The sequence below is a fragment of the Balaenoptera borealis genome, assembly GCF_965194805.1.
Source record: "Balaenoptera borealis genome assembly, chromosome: 16".
Lineage (NCBI taxonomy): Eukaryota > Metazoa > Chordata > Mammalia > Artiodactyla > Balaenopteridae > Balaenoptera > Balaenoptera borealis.
Window position 1 is genome coordinate 65,750,247 of NC_138872.1, and position 27,238 is coordinate 65,777,484.

General features: G+C 41.3%; 1 protein-coding gene and 1 long non-coding RNA gene across 2 annotated transcripts in view; one reads left to right on the plus strand and one right to left on the minus strand.

The window, feature by feature from the left end:
* LOC309614381 overlaps positions 1 to 26,212 on the plus strand; it is a 117,893-nt gene extending 91,681 nt beyond the window's left edge. Inside the window, exon 3 of the long non-coding RNA XR_014236140.1 lies at positions 23,776 to 26,212. This is a non-coding gene — a long non-coding RNA (uncharacterized lncRNA). The remainder of the gene's footprint in view (positions 1 to 23,775) is intronic.
* Positions 15,708 to 18,974, minus strand: GPR139 (G protein-coupled receptor 139). The gene has a single exon (XM_082362626.1). It carries the CDS (start codon positions 18,876 to 18,878, stop codon positions 18,096 to 18,098), a length of 783 nt encoding a protein of 260 aa, XP_082218752.1. The 5' UTR covers positions 18,879 to 18,974; the 3' UTR covers positions 15,708 to 18,095.
* Positions 26,213 to 27,238: the final 1,026 nt, after the last annotated feature.

The following is a 27,238-nucleotide window of genomic DNA, read 5'->3' on the forward strand; positions in this document are numbered from 1 at the left end:
TGTCTCCTCCAGACCCTCAGCACCCTTCCCAATTCTCCCTTAGATTTTCTCATCAGCGCCAGTGGCTGCCGGAGCATCTTGATTCTTCACGAGACTCTGGGATAAAGCAGCTTGCAGCTCCCTGAGCTCTGGCCCCTTGACTAGCTGCTTCCTCACACATATCACGGTGCTGCTCCACTTTCCTGCATGAAAGGCCAGAGCTGATGGACAAGAATACTTTTGTCCACCATGTTGACTGGTGACTGCATCCTATCAAGGTGCGCCTCTGAGAAGAGAGAGTGAAAGGGTTACTGATGGGTTTTCAGCTTTGGGCTGTACAATGCAAAAAATGAGAACTTTTCAGTGAGAGTGAAGCCTGGTTTACCAGAAAGACTAAGAAACTCAGAATGGAGAGACCTGGTGTTTGATTCCAGCTTAGCTCTAGCATGCTGTGTGATCTGGGAGAAATTCCTTTCCTCTGGGGAGCCCTATCTGTGATGTCTGATTCTTTTAACATCTTCATTATTTTTCCCTATTTGTGTACTACCTTGAGACTTAGTTATTTGAATTTTTTTCTATTAAAATGACTCACCTTAAATTTACTTTAAAAGGAAAAATTATATAATATTTATATCATGAATGAAAAGCCAATCAATGGCCATAAGTAGAAGACAACTATGAAAATAAATAGGAGGAGAAAAACCCCACTATTAAATTCTATTCAGATGCTATTACCCATTGCAAACTCTGAATCTGGTGCCTGCCATGATTTGTTAAATAGGAAAATAGCACGTTTAGGAGAGGTGTTATAGACATGCTGGAACCAGATGGAGACTTTCTATGTGAGGTGATTAGGAAGGTAGAAAAAGAACAGAGAAGGAAAGTACTGCCCCACTATATGAACTGGTATTATTTAATGTCATGGCTGGGCACCACATAAAAACCAATCTCTACCTCATCAGTGATAATCATGACTCATTTTGGGAAGCCTCCATGATTTCAAAGTCTCTTCTTGCTCAGACATTCCAGGATTCTTGAATACCTATGTGGCTGTTTTAACACTTCCGCCATCATCTGGTGAGGCAGGTGGCATTGTTTCACTTTAAAAATGAGCTAATTTGAGCCTCACTGTGGTTTGTCCCCATGCCTTCCACGTCCCTGTTCAGCTTTCATGTCCATTGTCCGTGATGGCAATTTAACCTTCTCTGTTCTTACTCCTCCCACCATCTACCATCCCTCAGCAGATGCTCATGGAAGCCATCAGTCAAGGGGAGGTTCTCCTTTCCAGCTGAGCATCTTCTCCTTCTCTTTCATATGGTCAAAGAGGTGTCTCGCCTGTGCTCTGGAATCCCTCCTCTTGGGTTCTCAGCGTCTATGCTCCATCAATTATCCCCAATCTTTCCAGTAGATTCAGCTTTTCTCCTGTATTGATTCCTTTCCACCAACATTTATTAGAGTATCTCAAAAGTTGTTTCTCATAAATGTACAATTTATTGGGCAATAAATAAGGAAACAAGATTATTTGGCAAAATACCTCCTGTATTATTTGGAGTCACTGATTACCTATCTTTTGACAATCTGCTAGAACAGGACTTTGGTAAACCACAGCCCATGGCTCAATATGGCCTCTGCCTGGATTTTGTAAGTGAAGTTTTATTGGCACACAGCCATGCTTATTCATTTATGTACTATCTATGGCTGCTTCCATGTTACAACGGCAGAACTGAGTAATTTAATGGAATTGGTATGGTCCTCAAAGTCAAAATTTATTTGTCATCTGGCCCTTTGCAGACAAAGTTTGCTGACTCTTGTGCTAGAGAAGAACCAATGTGTATTTCAAGATGAATAATTGATATGGGCTGCTACAAATTTGTCCCATGTTTGGAACCATCACCTGAATAGAAATGTGGCCACAGGCCAGAACAACCATAGTTTGATGGTTCAAGGTCTGGATCATGCACTCGATGTGGAGTGTGGCCAGCCCAACTCTTGTACTTTTGCCGGTGTTAGTGAACTGGGGCGGTGTGTAGTTTTGAATGAGCAAAGCTGGGTGAGGTTGATGATATCTCACAACAGCCGACACCCACTCAGCGCGATAATCATGGCATAGCCATCTGAATGATGTCTAAGTTAAAACCCAATGCTTTAACACCTTGAGCACACCTTTCCCTTCAGGGTAACACATCCATTTACTTGTGCCTTTACCTGGAAGAAACACACACTCAAATTACAATTGGGTCCTTACACATCCTGGATGTTTCAGACAGCCAACAAAGACGAAATAGATGGTTCATATGGGTCAGTCATCTTGTCTCAGAGTTTTGGATGAGTCCCCAAAGCTGAGATAAATGGGGACCAAGGATCCTTATATATATATATATATTTTTAATGTAAGCACCAGATGGCCATTTTTAAAAAAAATTTATTTATTTATTTTTAGCTGTGTTGGGTCTTTGTTTCTGTGTGAGGGCTTTCTCTAGTTGTGGCAAGTGGGGGCCACTCTTCATCGCGGTGCTCGGGCCTCTCACTGTCGCGGCCTCTCCTGCTGCGGAGCACAGGCTCCAGACGCGCAGGCTCAGCAGTTGTGGCTCACGGGCCAGTTGCTCCGCGGCATGTGGGATCTTCCCAGACCAGGGCTCGAACCCGTGTCCCCTGCATTGGCAGGCAGACTCTCAACCACTGCGCCAGCAGGGAAGCCCAAGGATCCTTATATTTTAAAGTGAGGTGCTAGACTCCTTTGAGAGAACTTTGGCAGGCCCCCCAAATAGAGTTTTCTAGCACTAGCTCATCCCCAGCCTCCAGGGGAAAAGGCTAAAATTTCATTCAGCAGTTGAAGACAGTAGAGTGTGAATAAACCAAAGAGTGAAGGTGTATTTGGAGAGAATTTTTAGACTGTTGATCTAAAATTTTTAGACTGTTGATCTAAAAATTTCTCCCTCCTCTTCCAACCATGGGGCAGAAGAGGGTGGTAGTGGAATTAAAGGTATCTGCTTGGATAGGTTGAATTAAATCCCCTGAAACCTGAGGAATAGAGTAACTGTTACCTGTTGCATTCCTAGCCATCCAGAGCCAAGATGCTGGCTCGAAGCAGAGCATGAGATGAGGTTGCCTTTGTATTCCCCTGAGTCTCACTCAAGGTTGCCCCCACGTTACCCACGGAAGGGGGCGGGCTATGGGTCATCCTGAAAGGCATGTCACACATGAGGGTCATCTGGAGAGAGGATGTTACCCCAATAGAAGGGTGGACTCCCAGGAGCCAGGACCTGGGGACAAGTGAGATGAGAAAGTCTCTTTAACGGAACAGTGGTAAGAAAAAAAATGTTTACAGTTGATCACCACTTTCACCTTCAACCACAGGTAACCATTAATCTATTTCTGTCTCTACAGAATTGCCTTTTTGTGTATGACATTTTATGTAAATGAAATAACACAGTATGTGGTCTTTTGTGTCTAGTTTCCTTCACTTAGCATAATGCTCATGAGGTTCATCCATGTTGTAGCATGTATTCACATTTTATTCCTTTTTATTGTTGAATAGTACTTTATAGCATGGATATACACCAGATATGGGCAGACCTCGGAGACACTGTGGGTTTGGTTCCAGACCACTGGAACCAAACTACCAAACTACACAGACTACTACCACCATTGGCAGTAAAGCCAATATCTCAATAAAGTGAGTCACATGAAATTTTTTTGTTTCCCAGTGTGTATAAAAGTTATGTTTACACTATACTCAAGTGTGCAGTAGCATTATGTCTAAAAAATGTACATACCTTAGTTAAAAAGTACTTTATTGCTAAAAAATGTTGATCATCATCTGAACCTTCAGTGAGTCATAGTAGTAACATCAAAGATCGCTGGTCACAGATCACCATAACAAATATAATAATAATGAAAAAGTTTGAAGTATTTTGAGAATTACCAAAATGTGACCCAGAGACACAAAGTGAGAAAATGCTGCTGGAAAAATAGCACCGATAGACTTGCTCGATGCAGGGTTGCTACATGCCTTCAATTTGCAAAAACAAAACTGCATAGTGCAATAAAGCAAAGTGAAATAAAATGAGGTATACCTGTACTACACCATCCCATTATAAATAAGAACTTTTGAGACACCAAGTAAACATGTTTAAGTTTCTCCTGGTTTATAAAAATAACTAAACCCAACAAATCTCCCTCAGCCTCACACTTCCCTGCAGAGAGCGGCTCCATCCCTCTCAACCTTCCTTCCTGACACCTGTTGGCCAGCTGTCTCCAATTCCTCATCTCCTACTCACTTCTCAAGCCCCTGGCACCCAGCCTCCGACCCATCCACCGCTTTGAAACTGCTAATGCCCAGGAGATGTCTTGGTCATCCCCTACCTTAGCCTGAGAGCTTTTGTTTAGCTAATTGCTTCCTTCTTGAAACTTGAGCATTATGACATCACAATTTTACGGTTTTCCTCTAAACTTCTGTTTCTTTTCATGAATATTTTATTTGTATTAGCTTTTTTCCACTGTGTAACAAGTTACTGCAAATTTAGTAGTTTAGTAATTTAGGTTTAAAACAACACACCTTCATGGTCTCAGTTTCTGTGGGTCGAGAGTGCAGATACGGCTTACCTGGGTCCTCTGCTTGGATCCAAGAATGCTGGAATCAAGAGATTGGCTGGGTTGTATTCTCATCTGGAGTCTTGACTGGGGAAAAATTCAGACCCGAGGTCAGTCAAGTTGCTGCCAGAATTCATTTCCTTGTGGCTATATCACTGAGGGTCCGTGCTTCTTGCCGGCTGGGGGCAGCTCTTAGGTCCTAGAGGGCCACCCACAGTTCCCTGCCATGTTGCTCTCCCACAACATGGCAGCTTCTTTGTCAAAGCCAGCAAGAGTATCTCACTCTAGTTTTCTAAGGCAGAGTCTTATATAATGTAATGAAATCATGGCAGTGACAGCCTATCACCTTTGCCATAAGACATAACCTAATCATGAGAATGACAATCTATCCCCTTTACTGTATTCTATTGGTTAGAATCAAGTCACAGGTTCTGCTGCACTCATAGGGAGGGAATTATGTAAGGACTTGACTCATTGAAGGTTACTTTAGGATATATCTGTCACAGTATTATAAAATATGGTAAATGCACAGAAAGTCACAGGAAATAACAGAAAGGACACTCTTCTATATAATATCTTAATATTTTGCCTTGTTTGTTTCAGAGTTTTTTAAAGTAATGAAACATATCAGATAGAGTTTCAGCTCCTGGTATGTCTGTCCCCTTCTTAACTTCTTTCTCTTGTCCAAGAAGTACTCACTCTCGGAAATTTGGAATTTCGCATCTCTGTTCATGTTTTTTATACTGTTTCTACAAAGGTATGTATGTATGCAGAGAAACTTCATATAAATGGAATCATACTGTACATAGGTGTCAACTTTCAACATTCCCTTTTTGAGGCCTATCCTTGTTGACACATGTAGCCTTAGTTCATCCAGTTGCTTTGTGGTATAGTATTCTATTTATTTATCCATTCTTCTCTTGATGGGCATATAGGTTGCTTCCAAGTTGTTGCTAATACAACAACATGCAATAAACATTGCTGTATCCACCTCTTTGAGCACATGGGAGGTTTTTTCCCTCCAGCATACACCTGGAAATAGAATCATTTGGTTGTAAGGTAATGCATGATCAATTTTTCTGTAGGTTGCCCAGTTTCTTTTCAAAGTGGCTGTATCCATTTTCACTCTCACCAAAGGTCCTTGTCTTTTCCATTTCCACCCAACACTTGAGGTTGTCTATTTCTTTTAATTATTATAAATCTGATAGTTGTGAACATTGTTGATAGCTTAGTGTTCACATTTCTGATTTTTAGTGAACTAAGGCATGCTTTTTATTTTTATTAGCCATCCAGGTTTCTCTTTTATGAACTGCCTATTAATAGTCAGAACTTCCATCCATTTTTTCCCCAAATGTGGGCTAAGGTGACTTGACCAGGAAGAGGGACAGTTTCCCACCTCTGCTAGGAAGGGGCCCTACTCTAGCTCCTTGGTGTTCTTTTCATGTGGCCTCTGTGGCCACAATGAGGTCCCTGAAGTTCTTCGTGATTGGGAGACATCAACAAGGAGGACCTGGGACAAGAGAAGAAGAATGGGGGGTGGTGGGACCCCACATGGACACAATAGCTGACAGACTGAGAACATGTGAAATGACTGCAGAGACTCCCAGAAATATTGAAGGAGGGACCTGAGTGAACACAGGGAGGCAAGACATAAACAATTTGATTAATGGAACATCTCGATGTAGTTCTTTGTGTGTCTGTAAGATGATGAGGCAGGGGTATATTTGGATTATTAAGCATTTTAGCCTTTTCTGGGCTGTGGATAATATGTCATCAGTTCAATCCTTTTATAACCCTAGCAGCATATGTGTAAACCAAAGGGAGAAGTTAATCTCTCAAAGATACTGCTGCTTCCCCAGGCAGGAGATCTCTTATCATAAGATCTGATCCTGTCTCACTTTCTCTTTGGGAGGGGGCTTCTACAGCTGTGCTGGCCTTGACTGGGGATACACTCTTGTTTAACATGTCAGTTCAAGTGAGACAAGATGGAATATTTAAACAGGGCTTTGCTAAAGTCCTGGGGTTGTAGCAGGAAACTAACACACAGAACTTTAAAGAGCTGGTCAAGCTTGAAGGAGAGCTGCTTCTCTAGGTATACCTTTCTCATTAATGGGGCCTCAGGAAAAATGGCCCATCTCAGTCCTTTTTCTTCTGGCTTCAAGCCGTGTCTTTAACATCTCTGCTCCGGGAAAACTACTGCTGATACCTAGACTGTCCAAGGTAAGACAAGGAGAATCTGAGCCCTTTCTCCTACCTTCCCAGGCACATTTCCTTTTTCCCTTGTCTGATGACCTGCTTCTTTCCTGGATGACTGATGCTATGATGACCTCATCTGTGGAAAAGGCCCTGTCCTTTCCCCTCATGGTTGTGGCCTTTCCCTTGCAGACCTCACTGGGACAGCAATGTCAGAACACATCACCATGCCCCAGAAATCAGATACACTAAGAGGCACACACATATAGCAGTAGGGAGTCATTTCCTTACAGCTTCTTAGAAATCAGATATTTACAAGATTAATTTACAATAACAAGAAGCCCTTGTCTCCAGCTGAGGAATATCTGTATCCTCTTTCAGAGCCCTAGAGACATTCTTGACATAGTGGGGACATACAGGTCACCCGTATCAACCTCCACCCACCAGCAGGAAGGACTATTTCCATTTTTCTCATCATTGGAACCAAGTGATAGCAACTCTAACAAGACGGGCAAGTTGGCCTTTATGCAGCTGTCATCATATCCTCCCAAAGGCTGAAATTTTACTCCAGAGATTGACAGTGGATGCAAACTGACTGAGAGAAAGAATTAGGGTAAAACTAGAGGCCACATTTCATTGAAAATTGAAATTGAGTATGGAGTGACTGATGGCTTGCCTCTAGTCTTCCAAATCTTTGATGCTATATCTTTCTCAGGGACTGTCATTGGATAACTGAAATGAATGATATGCTTTCTCTACACTAGAAAAGAGAAAGAGCTGGAAAATGACGTAGCTAAACCCTTTCTTCCTGGGAGTGTCCTCTTCATTGTAAAGGTGACCAAGATTCCCAGAGAATTCTTGGAATATGCCATGTTCTTCTCGTCCCTTTCACAGGGAACTAAATAATAATAATACTGTTTATGAATAATACAAGCATGTTCTATATACTTAATAATATTACAAATAATTCTCACTACCTCCTTTTGAAGTCAGTACTATGGCTATTCTCATTTTACATATCATGCCACAGTAGCTCAGAGACTGGGAGTAACTTGTCCAATGTCACTCAGCTAGAAAGTGGTGGAATCAGGATTTGAACTCAGATCTGCACAACCCGCATCCTTGCAAACCAGAAACCTGCCTTTGGGGGTTGCAATGTTATGAATGTGTCTGATTTTGGCACCACCTTTGTTCACTCCTAAAAGTGCTATTTGGCATCCTTATTTTAATCAAAGTCAATTAAGATTATTTTTGATTTCAGAACTTTTAGGTACCTGAGTGCCAGCTATGAGAGACGGATATACCAGGGCCTAGACTCTCAGACCCTGAAGGTAGAATTATGCCTGTGGAAGTACCCAATAGCCTTAATTTGAGGACAGTGAAGCCCCAGGAGGATCAGGAGGACCTTTTCTTGCCTTTTCTCTAAGTATTTTAACAGTACAGCACACCTGACTGTCTATCTCCTTGGGGGTTGTGAAACTCCCTGAGTCACATTTCTAAAATTCCCTAGGTCATGAGGAGGTGAGTATAGGGGGAACTGTTTTCTCCAATAGTTCTATTTTAGTCCATAATTTAGGAATTCTTGATCTTACTGTCAGAAGTATTTGGAATATAATTTCTCTCAACCCTTCTCTTTCATTCCATCATTGATGGGGAATGAAAGCCTTGACTGATTTGTAGGATTGGAAGAAGGAATACAGCATATGTGAGAAAGCCTCCTTCACTCTTTTTTTTCTTTTTTGAATCAGTCATCAATTTTATACACATCACTGTATACATGTCAATCCCAATCGCCCAATTCAGCACACCACCATCCCCACCCCACCACAGTTTTCCCCCCTTGGTGTCCATACGTTTGTTCTCTACATCTGTGTCTCAACTTCTGCCCCCTCCTTCACTCTTTATTTCTCAGGTCTCTAGAAGGGAGGAGTTCTTTCTATGCACCCAACTTACATACAGGAACCCTAATTGGTTTGTGATCCAGGCTTGGCTTCCAGAGTAGGGTCTAGATGTCCATCTCTAATTGTTCTCACTAATAAGACTCTACTTGGGGGGACAGAAGTTCTGCTTGTAATCATCTGGGTAACTGTCTTTTATGCAGTTCCAGACTCCCTCAGGGGTGTCTGAGCCGAGATCTAAACTGGTTGGGGAGGAAGTCCATTGGCCCTGGATTCAACTGAGGTTTTCCAACCTACCCTTCCAGTAATAGAGCTGATAATTGATAGCCACTAGTCTATTTCTTGAATCTATTTCTCAGTTTGTTCCACACTGAGAGTGAGGGGGTAGATGGGTATGATTTGCCAGCCCCCTTAATCTTCAACAGTGAGAACTGCACGTGCAACGGAAACCTCAACAAATTGTGGAGAGTTTGAATTAGGGAACTGGCCTGATGACAGATTATTTGGAAAAGTTATGCTGTAATTTCTCAGTTCTTATAGTCAACCAAGTGTTACCAAGTAGACAAGCAGGTTCTCAATCCTGGCTGTATATCAGAATCACCTGGAAATGTTTAAAAATATTCTGATGCCTTGGGCCCATTCCCAGATGTTCTGATTTAATGCATCTGGGCGTAGAGTCTGGACATAGGCTTAAAAACACTCTAGGTGAGTCTAAAGTGCAGCTAAGGTTGGGAATCACTAAAATAAAGAAGCTGCTGAAACCTCCTTATTTAATAGATCAGTGTTTCACAAAGTACAGTGTTTATAACACAAGGGGTGTGTGAGTAGGCTGAGATAGCAGTAACAATGAAGCAGATTGTGAAAAAAATTTCTCCCTTTCTATTTTGCTATTAATTCTTCCGATTAGGTTAAAGAAAAGTCTCAATATGGTGGTAGTAGGCCCTTAACACCTATCTTTTGTTTTTTTAACAAAAAGAGAGTAGATGTCAGTTTCCGACAATTATGTAAGGTAAGAATTATTGACAGTCTTTGATCTTTTTCTTTAATGGTGTCTATCTATTTACGGCAGGTGATACTGGTTTTCGCTTATGGTAGTGATATAAAGTTTTCTTTGAAAAGAATCTCTATCTAAGAAAAGGAAACCCTCAAACACTGTTGGTGGGAAAGTAAATTTGTGCAGCCACTGTTGAAAACACTACAGAGGTTTCTCAAAAAAAACTAAAAATATAACTACCAAACAAACCAGCAATTCCACTCTTGGGTATACATCCAAAAAACCCCAAAATGCCGATTCAAAGAGATACATGCACCCAAAAAGATACATGCACCCCAATGTTCATAGCAGCATTATTTACAATTGCCAAGATATGGAAGTGTCCATCAACAGATGAATGGATAAAGAAGATATGTATGAATATATATATATATATATATACACACACACACACATGTATATGTATATATATATACATGCACACACACACACATTGGAACATTACTCAGCCATAAAAAAGAATGAAAATCTGCCATTTGCAACAACATGGATGGACTTGGAGGGTATTATGCTAAGTGAAATATGCCAGACAGAGAAAGACAAATACTTATGGTATCACTCATATGTGGAATCTAAAATATAAAACAAACTAATGAATATAACAAGAAGGAAGCAGACTCACAGATATAGAGAACAAACTAGTGGCTACCAGTGGGGAGAGGGAAGAGGGGAGGGGTGATATAGGGGTAGGGAAATAAGATGTACAAACTATTATGTATAAAATAAGCTACAAGAATACAACACAATATGACTACAACACAGGGAATATAGACAATACTTTATAATAACGATAAATGGAGTATAACCTTTAAAAATTGTGAATCACTATGTTGTACACCTGTAACTTAAATAATATTGCACATCAACTATACTTCACTAAAAAAAAAGCATCTCCATCTTGGGTGAACACTAGAATCACCTGAGGAGCTTTAAAAAATACTGCTATCTGGATTTCATCTTGGGATTGGGATTTTCAAAAGCTTGCCAAGGGTGTAAAACCACTGTTTTAAAGTGCAGCAGTGCAGTGCTTCCCAAACTTTAATATGTGTGTGAATCACCTGGGGATCTTATTAAAATTCAGATTCAGCAGGCTGGGTGGGGTCTGTGATTCCATATTTCTTACAAACTCCCAGGGGATGCCCATGCAATGCTCCTGTTAGGTGGAGGAGCAAGGACAGTGAATTTTGTTTCTGTAAGAAATCGTATTTTAAATGGTTTCATAAAGTAAATAATGCTGTCCCAATTCCTTTTTTTAATGAAAAGGGGGAGCAAAATCTGAATCTTCATACATAAAATCTTAACAGATATTACCTTTCTTGCTCAAGTCAAATTCATGGCCAAATGGCTTCAGCACCTTGGACAGAAGCACAGGCAATTTTTCTTTTTCTTTTTTTTTTTAAGGACCAGTGCCTAAACTAGAGAAGGACCAAGATTTGAAATCTGCATACAAAAACATCTGCAAAACAATGACATCGAAAATATTACTGCGGGTTGTGCGGGAAAGTTTTAAAAAGTATATACCTTTTTAATGCCCTACCTGCTAGTAGAGTCTACATTATTTCATCTACAGTCTTGTGGGGCTGATACTCTACTCTGCCTGATTTCATTAGACACATGAATTGGGTCATGAAATAGGACCATTTAATATTATGACCTGATGATTTCTGAATCCTCATTACTGGAATTAGAGGATGACTTTAGCCTAAATATCAACCTTGGATCCTGAAAAGGCGAATGGGAACAAGCTGCTAATTCAGGAGAGTGTTAGGATGTCCAGGAAAATGTGTCAAAGTGGCCTGATGAAGTGGCTCATGGAACCAGACGGGACTGGGCTTAAAAAACAATTCATAAGTTACTCACTGTGACCTTGAACAAGCTTAATTTAATTCACATGAGACAGTTTTCTCATCTGAAAAATGGAGGTGACAGCATTTTAAGAGTTATGATGATTAAATGAAGTAAGAAGATCACATCAGTTTCTTACTTAAAATTCTCCATTGCCTTACCACCAAATTCCTTACCAGGGCCCACAAAGCTGTACATGATTTTGCTCCTGCCCACCCCTCCTTGTCTTGTTCAATACCATTCTCTGCTGGGTCACTGTGCTTCAGCAGTACTAGTCTTCTGTTTTTTCCTTGAGTACTCAAAATTATTCCCATTTTAAGGCCTCTGTCCTTTTTTCCCCTTAGCCTGGAATGTTCTTTATATGACTGTTTCCTTTTAATTTGGATTCCAGTTCTGTTACCTTCTCAAAAAGGCCTTCCCTGACTAACTTGTCTGTTCTTCTTTCCACCTGACCCTAGTCACTTACTATTATTTATTTCCTAGAGCTTATCACTACCTGAAATTATTTTATTGGCTTCTTTGTGTATTGTCTCTCCTACTAGGGCAGGGGCCCTATCTGTCTTGTTCACTGAATCTGTCTTGAATCACTATGCCTAGAATGGATCTTGGCACATAGTGTATTTAAACACATATAGTGAAATAAATCAATGACCATGGGAGTGCTGGGACACATGGTTGTTAAATGAGTGCCCACTCTCTTGGTGCTCTTTATTTCCATTCCTAGACATATTCAAGTTGATAGTCTAGTCATTGGAGATGCTGAAGATTAATAAAAGACATTTCTAATGATGAAGGTTAGAAAGCAAGCTTGTAAAGGTCTATAACATATATTTCCTGTAATGTGCTAGGAAATCATTGGAAATTGGACCTACCAACATCTAGGTTGTATAATCTTGGGCAAAGGGATCTCTTGGGCCTTAGCTTTCTTTCTTTTTGATATTTGAGTAGAATAATCTCTAAGATTCTCTCCAGCATCCTATGATAGTAAAATAAGAATCTACCCTTTGCTGGTTGTTCTGTAATCACTTCCTATCTCACTTCACCCTTGATTTTTCACTGCTTTGTGCCTTGGGATCTGGCCACTATGGACTGCATCACCTGCACTCTCTTCCTCGCTGACTTCTCTTTGAGCTTGGCCAGTGGAGGCATCAGCATGATATCAGAGGGAAGGAAGAAAGAGGTTGGGGTACCCCTTCCTTCCTCTCTGGCATCATATCTCCGGCAGCGGTGTGGCACCTGCTTGCTGGAAGGCCCCTTCTCCAAAGCACATCTTACTTTGAGCTGCAGTAACAGCTATTTCCTCCCGTTGCCCCATCAGGCATAGGGAGGTAAGTCTTCCTATTGTTTCTAGTTCCTGGGTGCCTCAATAGCTCTTTTTGTTTCCCTTATTCTTGTTCAGATCATTATTTAATAGTCTCTTGGTTAAAGTCTTTTTATTGAAATCATCTGAGTGAGATTTGCTTCCCTCCAAGACTCTGACTGATATACAATCCATTTGGAAATATATCCAGGGAAGCAGATTCTAAGGACTTCCGTGGAAAACCATTTGTGGATTTAATAGACGTCACTGTGAAGATTTCTTCTTTGGTTTGATCTGGATCCCTTATACTGCAGTTTAGGTCTCATTCCTTCTTGTTCTATCTCCAGTGGAGAGAAATATCATGTTACCACCATTCACTAGGTAACAAAGCTCCACAGACATGGTAACTCCTCATGCAGAGTTGGTGAGACGGCATCTCTCGTCCCTGTAGCCCTGTTTTGCTCCTTTTTAATCAGAAAAGTTTTCTTTTTCTTTTTCTGGCATGACAGTGACACATTCTTTCAATAAACCCAGGAAATTCACTGTGTCTATTTATCCCATAGACACAAACCTCTTATCCCCCTTGTTGTGCCTGGCAAGTACTCAGACTAATTGCACACCCTCACAGAGGCTGAGCCATCACATTTAGCCAATAAATGTAATAAAAGGATTATTATTTAAAAGTTCAACCTCCATCAACTCACTTTTATCCTGCCTCCCTGAATTGGTGAACAAAATTAATGAGAACAGTGTGGCCATGCTTACCAGCTTCTGTTTGCAACCTTCTTATCAAAATCTTTGCCTTTCTGTACTTCCCTCTCAACTTGTAAGTTGCTTTCATGCTTCAAGTTGATGCAAAGATAGATTATGGCAATAGTTTGTAGATGACTGTCAGAATTGACAGTGGTTTGTGTGGGAAATGCATAGCTAGTTTGAGAGCTGTGGTTAGGATTCCTGTTAGAGTCAATTAAAAACAAAAATTATACCTCACAGGTAAAGGTCAAATCAAGTGTTTTAATTATGATGCAGTTATACTATATCTCATGCTTGGATGACCTGGGTTTGAAGAGTTGGAAAACTATGTAATATAACCAACTCTAAAAAGGGCACAAAAATAATGTGAACTCTTGGACGGATGAATCAGAATCTTTCAGAGACACAGTGAGGTAGAGTGGAAAGGATGAAGTGTTAGGTGACTTGGGTTCTACTCTGGACAAAATCATTAAAGTCTTTGGGCCTAGCATCCTCACCTGTAAGAGGATGTACAATTGGAGGCTCTTTTTAGCTCTACTATTAATAATCACCACCCCATGAAGTACGTACTGGAATTACTATTAGCCCTATTTTATGGAGAGGAAATTGAGGCTCAGAAAGATTGAAAACATTGCCCAAGGCCACACAGCTAGAAAGTGGCAGAGCCTGCAAAGTTATAGCTGACAATAACTCACTCCAAACTTTGGTGTCCTGACCTTGAGAGTGTCTATTTACCTTTCAGGCACCTGGGAAAAGTTGACTTTTACACCACTTTCTACATGAGGACAATCTTTCAGAGATCTTCAAGGACTTGTTCAAGGTCAAACATCTAGTACATTGTGGAGCTAGGACATGAAATTGTGATTGTCTGACTTCAAAGCCCAAGCTCTCAGCCATTATGCTAGATTTCCACTTATGATAACAGCCACCACAGTCTCGAAGATGCATAGATGATGTAGTCAGAAAAGAAATCAGATTTATAACCAATAAGCTACCTAATTTCGGATTATAGGAAGCAGAGTTCAGTGGCGGGGCAGGTGGGACTCAGGTCTCGTTCTAGCACCAGCACAAAGCATAAGGAAGATGCTTATTTAAAAATTTTAATCAGAGTTCTGCCATTGCTTGAGCATATATGCATCTACCAAACACCAAGTGTGCACCATATTAGAATTTATTATAATACAAACAAGTCCAAACACAATATATCTAATTAAGAAAATATGAACATCTACTATTTTTCTATGGTAACATTTTATTCCATTCTTTGAACTGGAATAGCCAACACTAGAGTCTCTTATTAACTTCAGATAGGCCCCCAGTTTGGACCAGTAGGCACCAATTGTGCAAAGTAACCTTTTCTAATTGCAGAGTGTTTGCAAAATGAAACTTCATTCCTTCTCATGGTCTGTTTTTTATGGTTTGTCTGTCATCCTCCTTATTTCCTTCCCATTAGACAGTTCAGTCCTTGAGTTGTTCAATAAAAAGATACAGTGTGTACATGTGTAGCATCACTGCATGTCCAACCAAGGACACAAATCATACAAGAGGAATGCTAGTTAACAGTCTTTGAAAGAGGCATCACAAAAACCTGATATAAGGCAATTGCTTAAGTGCCATCAACAGCAGCTGTTTACGTGACAGGCTTCAAAATTCAAGGCTTTATTTCTAAAACTGGCCTGAAAGAAAAGGCTTAAAAGTTTGTTTTTTTCTTTAAAAAAACTTTTAATTTTTGTCCACAATTATTACTATAAATAAGAATAAATTAAAAGTCCTTAGATTATCTGAAATAAACTTTAGGAGATATGTATCAACCTAAGCCAACAGGCATTTGTATGCATTTTAACCAGAAGACAACACCTCACTGGGCTGCCTTCAAAAATCAGACCTCTTTTAAACATTACTGTATCAAAATATAAAATACAGTCAGAAGGAAGAGTGATCACAATACTACTTGGTACAGCCTCTGTTGTTAAGAGAAGTAATAAACGAGTGTATGAGGAAAACATTCCAAATGCACACCCAGTTTTTACTTTTTAAGCATCAATAATTAATTGTTACATACAACTAAAAACGTGGAGCAGAGAGCATTGAGATCCACATACATATTTTTCATCTTACATACATTCTCAAAAAGGAATTGCTTAACCTTTATAGATATTGCACTGTGACTCATTCATGTATAGTTCAAACTAGCATTTTTCAGAGCTATGTGTTTAAAAATAAATAATTAAATAAATATTGATATATATTAGGTGTAGGTAGCCTTTGGTCAATGTTCATTCACAAGGGGGTGTGGTGGAGTCACATCATACACACATTTAATGAACAGGTGCCTGACTACACATGCTTGGCCAAAAAGAAACAGAGAGAAATGCAACTTAAGGGGAAATCTGTGGGGAAATCTGGCCACTCTTCCACTAGATGTGCGCATGCCCTGGGGAGAGTGTGACCTGGGAGATACGAATCTGCTTGTCCCTCAGTCAAACAACGTCCATGAACCTCTTCTAGTGGGAGCATCTTGCTGCACCAGTGTGATCCTAATGTTCTTGGATACATTAGAGTCATACCATATGGTCCCTAAATGCAAGCCAACTCCGTCTTGTCTTCAACAGAAGAAACAGCAAACTGTTCCAATGCTGGAAAAAATACTTAGCTAAGTTTTTAAGGGGTAGAATATGGTCTCCAACATGGCTCCCTCCTGAGAACTTTGCAGAAATAACTTTGGCTCTGCCAGATTTTTGATGAGACTCTACTGCAATTATTGAAAAGGAGTAGGAATTAGGATCATCAGGATGAACGTGACCTAAAGTTGTATTGAATTAGTGTTGAGGACATTGGTTGAAGTTTAGGGATTGTGTGGCGTCGGAGCCTTTTCTACCCTGCTCCTTTATTGCAAGTTCCCTTTAAAAAGGTAGACATGTCTTCCAATTTAGGGACAAAAGTGCAGTAAAAATTCAGCCTGAGGAACCAAGTGTTCCAGGTGAACTGTCTGCTTTTTGTTGGGTCACCAAAAATATCATATAATTCCAAAATCATTTTGGAAGACTTCTTCTAGAACAGGGATAAGTTCAAATACTGGAAATCTGGGAGAGAAGTCTTTAAAAAAATGTAACTGAGAAAAACTCCAGCATGGATTTTTCTTTCAAAACACATCATGGGGTACATAGGAACCTAATGTAATCAAGTCTGTGTGTGTGCACACATGAGTGGTAGTTCCCAGGGAAGCCTCTATTAATTACACCCTAGAACTGTTCTTGCCTTGGACAGACAAGAGCAGAATAAATAAACTCGTATTTTATTATTTTGCAAAGGATCTGGGTTAAATAGCATCACCAAAAACTGGCACCACCCTTTTGAGCCACGTGCATCAAAGGGCAGACATGTAGACAACATGCATACATTTCCACTGCCATTTGCGGCCGAATGGCAACGCCAGCTGGGCAGTGGGGCAGAGCTGAGAATGTCTCCCTTCACACCTGGAGAGCTACAGTTCCTGACCCTCAAAAATTAAACCCAGTTCCAAAGTCACTTCAAATAAAACAGTTTGGTGACGGCTTCAGCAAGCAAGGAGGCAGGGTTGGCAACTCTACACATAAAGGCTTCTCCAGGAAGCTTGAGTGGCACCGCAACAAGAAGCTACTTGAGTAAGGAGACTGTACACAGCTGACACAAGTATGGATTGAAACAATGGCAAGAGTGGGCTTATTTTTTTTGTTTTTCTGGGCTCAAGAACTCCTCCTATATCCCCACACACCAGGCAGGGTCTTTGTTTTGGAGGAGCTAGTTAAAACCTATACATAATGGCAAATAGAAAGGCTGCATTTTAGACCCCAGGTCTGAGTGTCGTGGTTATGTTGGTTAGGAGCCTTTTCACAGAAGCTCGGACCAGAGTTTGAGCAAGATCCAATCCTCCCCTGCGCCCACAATCTCATTCTACAGATAGGGGTGCCAGGGCCACTTCAAGACCAAAACCCTCACTAGGACAAAGGGCACCTTGGAAAATTCCCAAATTGGTCAGCGTCGTTAGCTGCTGGTAACAGCACAGGGAAATGATGGATGACCTCAGCTCTTGGAAGAAGAGTGTGGGCTCAGCTATGTGCTACTGTGGCTTGATGTGTCACATAAATGAGCAGTTTCCAGTGACTGTGGATGGTGCCAAGGCTAAGTCATAGACTATTTCTCTACTGTGTGTCCTTACAGGCCACAGGATAATGACACAACCTCCAATGACATCTTCAAACTGGTAGGAACTTTTGCTGTCAACATGACTTGGTAGAAATGAACGCATAAATGAAAACAAGATTCATGCTTTTCTTTCTTCTCCTCCATCTTTCCTCATCTACCAGTCTGAGAGTTGCTCAATCTGTGGAGACAGGAAATCAGGTTAGCACTCTTAAGGAGAGCTGTTCAGCCAGAGGATGGGCCACATTCCCATCTGGAAATGGATTACACAGAGACACTAGGTGCCAAACCTCTGAGGTCATGGGGATACCTTTATAGGTTTTCCATTTTTGTCGTACTGGTACACCAGCATCTTGATACAGTGTGAGTTGGCCGGCGAGATCCAAGGGCTACTTGTTATGGAAAAGTTATGGTTGGTGTAGAACTGTATCGGTTGCTTCTGGCACTTGAAGAAGGCCTTGAGGGTAGCGGCCGCCATTTTGCGGAACCGCTTGCTGATGAAGCAATAGAGGAAGAAGTTGATGGCCGTGTTCAGAAGGGCCAGCATGTTGGCAATGTCGGACATAACATGCATCAGCCAGCGGTTCTGGATGGGCGCCCCATAGAGGTGGTAGAGGATCATGATGATACGTGGGGCCCAGAGTGTGGCAAAGATGGAGGTAATGGTAAACAAGATGGCAGTGGTTTTCCCTGTGGAGTAGCCACGGAGGCGAAAATTGCTCTTCCGCCTGAGCTTGTATACAATGATTGAGTTCAAGATGAAGAAGATGGAACAGGGCACCAAGTACACAGTGAAGCAGTGAATCCAGATAAGGACATGATGCACGGAGGTGCTGATGTAGTCTTCAGTCCAGATGTTGGGCCACCAGTAGTAGGGGATGCTGGTCAGGAAGCAGGTGACATAAACACTTACAATGACTTTCCGGGTGCGGGCTGGGTAGGAGACCGTGTGGTACTTGAGCGGGTGGCAGACTGCAATATACCGGTCAATGGTTAATGGAACAGTAATCCAAATTGAGGTGTGGATGGATGAGAATTCCAGCACTTCTATGATCTTGTCGGGAACCTGAGGCATCTGCATGTTCAAGATGAAATCTTCCAACAGGAAGTCCACGAACACAATGAAAAAGAGGACCAAGATGTCAGCAGCGGCAAGTGCCAAGAGATAGTTGTAGGACGACTTCTGTCTCCTAGCCACCAGCTGAGAGAGGATGATCACGGTTAGGATATTTGCTGTGGAGAGAAGAGAATCTGGTTTACAATTGAAGCAAGATGACTTTATTGGCTACTACGGGCCCCTAGGCATAGTGTATTAGGCACTCCCACGGAAATCAAAGGGACTGAACCCATGCTCTTGAGGGACAATCTCTGCACTGCAATTGCACCTCGTACAAACATCTGGATACTATTTTGACAAAGTTTCATGTTCACATTGTACTTAATTTGTCCCTCACACAGTCATGACAGTGGTGCTGCCATTGTCCTCACTTCAGAAATGAAACTGGGTCTCAGAGAACTTAAGGAACTCACTTAGAGCCACAGACTTAGCCATTCATGGTGACAGGGACCAAACCCAGATCCTCTAATCCCCAGTCCTGTGCTCTTTCTTTTGTCTGACTGCATGGAGAATATGGGGCTGGGATGGCATTTCCTGTTTCCCGTGCTCAAGTAGAACATTGGACTATACAACCTCTTAAGAACCTTTAGAACTTGGATTTTAAGACCTTTCTTTTTTTTTTTTTAATTTAATTTATTTATTTAGTTATTTATGGCTGTGTTGGGTCTTCGTTTCTGTGCAAGGACTTTCTCCAGTTGCGGTGAGCGGGGGCCACTCTTCATCGTGGTGCACGGGCCTCTCACTATCGCGGCCTCTCTTGTTGCGGAGCACAGGCTCCAGACGCACAGGCTCAGTAGTTGTGGCTCACGGGCCTAGTTGCTCCGCGGCATGTGGGATCTTCCCAGACCAGGGCTCGAACCCGTGTCCCCTTCACTGGCAGGCGGATTCTTAACCACTGTGCCACAAGGGAAGCCCAAGACCTTTCTTTTTTAAGTGGGTTTAGAATTGAAGGAATGGAGAAGATCATGACCTTTAGATTAATTTAAAAATAAATTATATTTATTTTTAGAGTAGGTACACATGGTACATAATTAAAGTTAATAAAAAAGTAAAATTTCCTTCCACTCTTATTCTCCAACCACCCAAGTACCCCTCCCTCAGGGCAATCATAGTTAATAAATAATCTGTGCTTATGCATGTCTGTATAATATGTGTGTATATAGTTTTTGCAAAAATAGTAGCAATATATTATTTTTCTGGGGGTCAGAATTGTTTTGGAATGCATCCACATAATTCTGATCAGTTTAAAAAAAAACAAATGTCTCTCTGAATAAGATACATCTGGAAAGTCATTAGGGACTCACTCTAAAATGATATCCCAATGGATAACATCTGGAAGTCATTCTACACATTTATTCTCATTAACTCACAACAAAGCCTGAAATTTGAACATTATTAACCCTAGTTTGCAAACAAGGGTCTGAGAGAATTTATGTCCCCTGTCTGAAGTGCAGTGGCAGAGCTGGAATCCAGGGCTCTCTTTCTCGCATGTGCCTTTAAAATTATTTCACAATAGTTCACATGTGAAAATGTCTTTAATATGCACACCCTGGTGTATTCATCACTCAGGTTAAACAAATTTTAACATTTTGCCACATATGCTTTAGTTCTTTTTAAATAAAGAAACGACACTGTAGATGCAGTTGAAGTCTTCTTTGAAATTGTTCCAGCCCATCATTTCCCTTCCCCCTTTCCCCGCCAGAGGCAGCCACAGTGCTGCGGTCTTCAGGGCCACGTTTGCATACTCTTAACTTTCTTTTATGCAGAACCTGCCACTCTACATGCCGCTATTTTTCACACAACAAGTTGCTTTTGAGACCTGTTTTTTTTGATACATGTAGATCTATTTCACTCATCTTAACAACTATAGAGCAATTCCATTAATAAACTTACTGTAATTTATTTATTCATATATACAGACATATTTATACATATACACACATATGTCTATATATGTCTGTATATATACACATATTATGTAGACATATACATCTAGCTGTCTATATGTGTATATATATATACACATATACTATATAGACATCGATGTGTGTTTGTATATATACATTTAAATTGGTTTCAGGATTTTGCTGTTATAAACTGCTGTAGTTAATACCTTGATATGACTCTCCATGAGAAGCAGCTAGGTGTCAGAGTTTCTCTCAGGTAGTATATACATATGTAGAAGGGTGTTTATTATGTTTTAGAATATGTGCATCTTCATCTTTACCAGATATGGCTGAATTGCTCTGTAAAGTGGTTTTACTAATTTGCACTCCCAACAGTAGAGTATGAGAGTTCCAGTTGCTCCATAACCTCTCATTACTCGGCACTGTCAGGTTTTTTTGTTTGTTTATTTGTTTAAGTCTGTGCTGTCCTTGTTCTTGCTCAAAGCACTTTGAAATAACATTTTGAAGTGGTGGAGAGTTAAGGTACCAATTATATTAATTATCCAGTATTCATTCCCAGTGGTTTAGAGCATTCAATACCCATGCTTTAAACCACTCGGCAATATCAATACTTCTAAGTAGGGGCGGGGGTACCATGTGGGTATGTTACACCCTGCACAATAAAGAAAAATTATGAGTAAATTTTGCTTTAAGTCAATACCTAAGAAAAGAGGTCCATTAAAGCAAAATTCTTTATATTATTAATTCTGAAATTTCAAAAGTTTACTTATGTATTCAACAGTGTTTTTCCATACCTACTATGAGCTATGCCCTGGAAGGAGATATTGAACAAAATAGACATGGTCCGTCTTAATTTCATGGAGCTTAGAGTTTACTATGCAAGAAAAGCATCAACCGAAGAATCACAGAAGAAAATGTGTAACTGGAAGCTCTAGTAAGTGCTATTAGTGATCAGAAGAATCTTTACTGAGGAAGTGATGTCCAAGCTGAAGTTTGGAGACCCAGTAGGAGGTAAATAGGCAAAAAAGGTGGTTGGAGAAAGTGTTTCAAGCAAAGGCAACAGCATGTGCAAAGGCCCTGAGGTGGCGAAAGCATGAAGAGTTGAGTTTATTAAGGCAAGGAATACTCATATTGATTTCTACTTGCTTTGTATACATTTTTGCACTTCATAGCTCTCTTTTATTAAACAGCCTGTTGAAAAGTGTTCGAAAATGTCTTATTCATTTAGAAATCCTTTGAAAAAACATCTAGCATCTTCCTTCTGTGTACATGGGCCCAAGATGGATACAAATTGGTATTGTAGACATTCAGAGTCTCCATTCAGAGAGTGTAGAAACAGCATGCAAGGGGCTGAGTATTAAAGAGACAAGCAAGAATACACACAGTGATACAAGAGCCACAGGTGCATAGATACAGAATGAAGGGCAAAGGCTTTGGAGGAGGTTATGGGTCAAACTTTAGGCTACTCCGACCTGACAGTCAGAGTTTCATGGAACTCCAGCTGTAAAACCAGGTCTGATGCTTTCCCATCAAGCCAAGAGCACCAGAGCACAGTGATTTAGAATGTGGAGTTTGGGACCAGGCTGCCTGGGGTTCAGTCCCGGCTCTATTATTTATTGATTCTTTTTGGCTTTGGGCAAATTTATTCAATCCTGCTGTGCCTTAGTTTCCTTTTTTATAAAATAGGTTTAATAGGGTTATTCTGAGGATTAAGTGAGATAATTTTTATAAAGTGGTTAGAACAGTATCCGGCATGTGGTAAGTTCTCAATGAATGTTAGTTCTTGACTGAGAATCCACTCGTTCAACAATTATTAACGGAGCATTTACTATGTGTCAGGCACTGTATGAGGCGATGGAGATGCAGGAATTAACAAAATGGACAAGTTCCCTTTTATCATGGGGCTTATAGTAGAGTGGGTGAGAGAGACAACACATAAATACAAAAATGTACCACAGAATTTCAGATAACGATGCTATACAGAGTAAAACCAAGGGATGAGACAAATTGTTGGGGGGTGTTGGTTTTTAGATTGGACATTTGAGTTCAATTAAGGATGAGGAGAGGGGATCTGCCATAAAAAGATCCGTGAGAAAAGAACTCTAAGCCTCTAAGCAGGGGGAATGGCAAGTGCAAAGGTCCTGAGGTAGGAAAGAACTTGGTATTCATGGAACTGAAAGAAGGACTCTCATCAGTCCTATTATCATCCCTGCTTTACAGGGGAGGAAACTGAGGCTTGGATTTTTAGGTTATCTGTCCATAGCTACAAACTGAGTAAGTGGGAGAGCCTGAAGTTGACTCCAGCTCTCTCTGACTTTATGGCATATCAAGTTCCACTTTGTTTCCAGCCGGAGGAAAGTGATTCCTGTTCTCTCAGTTGCCCCTGACTTAGAAAAGTGCCATCATTTCTCAGAACCTCTTTTTTCCATTCATTAAACAATGCCCACACACTCTCTCATGTCCCTGATCTGCTCCCCAGCTTATAAGGGGGGTAGGAATGAATAAATGCTGGGGTCTCCCCAGAAAAAAATGTTATACAGTCATCCTTTAGTATCTGCAGGGATTGGTTCCAGGACCCTCCTGTGATACAAAAATCTGCGGATGCTCAAGTCCCTTAAATAAAATTGTAGAGTACAGATGGCTCACTGTCTCCGTGGATTCCGCATCCATGGATACAGAGGGCTGACTGTATATATTCTGCAGAGAGTCACTTTTCACCACCATCTCTTACTTCCTCATCGAACCCTGTTTGTAATGTGGTGCTAAAAATTTTCCATATCCAAACTCTTCAAAAATATTCCATCTCCACCTAATTAATGTTTTAAGTCAGGTAAGTCATCAACTCCAAATTAAATTTCCAGCTATTCATATTTGACATTTCCTTAAGTTTCTAGTAATTGCGTCTCTCGAGAAACTAACGCGCAGACATTGAGTTTCCCATTTCTTTCGTGCAGGTTGGTTTGCTCCCAAGGCAATATCAAGAACACTTAGAACATCCTTGGCATGAGAGAGATGTGTGAGCCACAGAGACCCAGAGGGGAATGGAACAATGCCTGTGTATTGATTTTCTGAAAAAGAAATGAGAAGGTAGAATTTTCAACTCTCAAGGTTGGAATTTGCTATAATTCCCCACATTGAAAAATCCTTTCGTTTCCACCGTGATAGTTCTTTCCCCAAAGAAAAGGAGTGGTGCTGACAGGGTCTGTGTGTATTTATAAAGGATGAATAAGCTAAGAAACCCAAATCATCACCACCTGAAATTCCATTTCTCAGCTTTTTTCTCAAATTAACAGGCCCAAGAATCTGTTGTGTGGAAAACCAACCAATCCCATCCAAGCAAGTTCGCGTGAACTTCACGATCAAAATGTCAATGCTTCTAAAAAGCAAATCTTTTCTGTCAATGGTGTCTTTGGACAGGTTTAAGCTCCTGGGTAATATAAAGCCCATGTTTTGTGAGTGCAAAGCTTCTTGTTATTATGTTCTTGGGGGAATTCAATTCCTATACTTTGCAGCTTACCATGCTCAAACTTGAGAGGATTTAGGGAGTAGCTAAAAGATCAACACAGGTTGGGCTGTCTGACCCCACCACTGGACGGTTGACTGGTGCAGAGGGAAAGGGTCAAGGTCTTCCAGAGGTATTTTCTGTGTCTGTGAGGACTAAGAAGTTCCTGCAGATTCCTTGGAAGAGCCCTGACTGGGAGTTCTGAGTTTATATCTCTTAATTCTGCTACATTTCTTGGTTTTTGTTTTTTTTTTTTTGGTCTTTAAAAATTATTTTTTCAATTACAAAAGTAAAATATACCTGTAAAAAGTAAACATTATATCAGTGTATAATAATATTATTAGCTCACTTTTATTGAGCATTTACTTCTAAGCATCTTACACACATTTAATTTCATTTAATTTTTACAACCACCCTATGAGGTTGGAACAATTATCTGAGAGCATCGAGGCTTAGAGAGGTTATAAGTAACTTGTTTGAGGTCACAGAGCAAGCGAGTGGTGAGCCAAGACATTAAGCCAGGCTTTTTGTCTCCTGAGTTTGTACATGTAACTATTACATTAGACACTGGAAAGTGAAAGTCTGTCCGAATCCCATTTTCTAGAGATATTATGGTATCTAGTCTTTTAGACGGTCCCCAGTGAACCATACCTCCTGGTATTCATGCCTTTGTGTAGTCTCCTCCCCTTGAATTGGAGCTTGTCCGGTGATTCACTTTAAAAAAAAAAAAAATTTATTTACTTTTGGCTGCATTGGGTCTTTGTTGCTGCGCACGGGCTTTCTCTAGTTACAGTGAGCAGGGGCTGCTCTTCGTTGCGGTGCGCGGGCTTCTCATTGCAGTGACTTCTCTGGTGGCTTCTCTTGTTGCAGACAACGGGCTCTAGGCATGAGGGCTTCAGTAGCTGTGGTACGCGGGCTTGGTAGTTGTGGTACATGGGCTCAGTTGCTCCGCGGCATGTGGGATCTTGCCCCATCCAAGGCTGGACCAGGGCTCGAACCCGTGTCCCCTACATTAGCAGGCGGATTCTTAACCACTGCGTCACCAGGGAAGTCCCTGTGATTCACTTTCAACCAATAGACTATTGTGGGAGTGACACTGCATGACAGGTTGTAAGTGGGACTTCTGAATACTTGCTTTGGGATGCTGCATCTTGGAGCCCAGCTGTGAGAAGGCCAAGCCACATGGAGATGTCGTGTGTAGGGACTCTGGTTGAAAGCCCCAGGTGAGCTCGTAGCCGACAGCCAACATCAACTGTCTGTCATGTGAGTGAGCGCTCTTGGATGCCCAGCTCCATGGAACCCCCAACTAACTGCAGTCCCAGTGCCCTGCGGCTGCCACTGCGAGAGACCCTGAGCAAGAGCCATCCGGCTGAGTCCAGTCAGCCTAAGAACCAGGACAAATAATCCTAAATGGCTGTATTAAGCCTCTAAGTTTTAGGGTGGTTTGCAATGCTGCAACCAGAACAGAGGTTTATTAACCATTTGGTGTTTGTATCTCTAGGATATTTATATGCCTATAATTATAAATATAATTAATAATATGATTATCCCCACAAAATGAGATCATACACTAATACTGTTGTGCAAGTTGGTTTTTTATTTTCTTTTTTCTCTCTTTTTAAAAATTATTTATTTATTTATTTATTTTTGGCTTCGTTGGGTCTTCGTTGCGGTGTGCGGGCTTCTCATTGCGGTGGCTTCTCTTGTTGCAGAGCACGGGCTCTAGGTGTGTGGGCTTCCGTAGCTGTGGCATGTGGGCTCAGTAGGTGTGTCTTGTGGGCTCTAGAGCGCAGGCTCAGTAGTTTTGGCACACGGGCTTAGTTGCTCCGTGGCATGTGGGAAGCCCCAAGTTGGTTTTTTTATCAATTAGAAATAAATCATGGATTTTTTCCTATGTCAATAATACTCATGAAATATTCACTTATGGCTGGACATTACTTATTTTGTTTTATTTTATTATTTTGGCCACGACAGAGCTTCATTAAACATCTTTGCATATTTCTGTAGAATAAATTCTCAAAAGTAGAAATGCTGGCTTAAAGGGTAACACACATTTCTTTCCCTTCCTCCCTCTCTCTCCCCTCTCTCCCTCCCTCCCTTTCTCCCTCCTTTCTTCTTAAAGGCAGCTAATAGAATTTGTAAGAAGGGAAAGAACTCAAGGTGAAGCTACAAAAAGATTTAAGTTAGACACCAAGAAGCACTTTCTGACCGCAGTGGCAGTCACGTGAACAAGAGCCAGCCACTGACACCACGGCTGTTGGGTCCACGCAGGTCTTCTGCAAAGAACACAGAGCTGTGTATCTGGGCTGATTAAATTCCTGGCGTTACCTTCTGCAAATCCTCTTTCTCTGCATCCTAAATTATATTTTCGTGAATTTCCAAAAAGAGAGCCCTTCGCCCCTTTCAGCCACCATCCCCTGTGACTTAAATGCATCCCTCCCTCCTTCAAGGTGCCTACCTTTTGTACTAGAAGAGTCAGCGCTCATGTCCTACAGACACATGGCGACCCCTGACATTGTCAGCCATTCCAGTGGTGTTATTTATACGGCTGCTGGAAGGTGCCTCAAGGACAGATTTTTAGGAAAAGCAATTTCTAAGCCTCGCAGGCAAGAAGTCAGCACTGCCCTTGTTTAGATCAGCTGGGGAGTGGGGACTGAATTGGGTGATGGGGCATTGCTCTTGAGGGCGGTCATCTCCCTTACTGTTACCTGCTCCAGTACAGGTCTCGGAGGGATCTTGGAGCAGAGAAAGGGGAAGTAAGATGCTGGTGCTGGCTCTGGAAGCCTGAACCAAGCCCCTGCTGCTGTCCCAGCTCCCCCGTGGCGGGCAGGGCACCAGGTCGCTGCATCCAGAGGGGCCAGAAGGGGAGGGAGGCGTTGCCTCGACGCAGCAGCTGCACCCACCGTGCAGAGCAT

What these genes read in the sequence shown, in the direction of transcription:
- GPR139 (XM_082362626.1), bottom strand. Translation starts at nt 18,878, where the DNA reads ATGCAGATGCCTCAGGTTCCCGACAAGATCATAGAAGTGCTGGAATTC.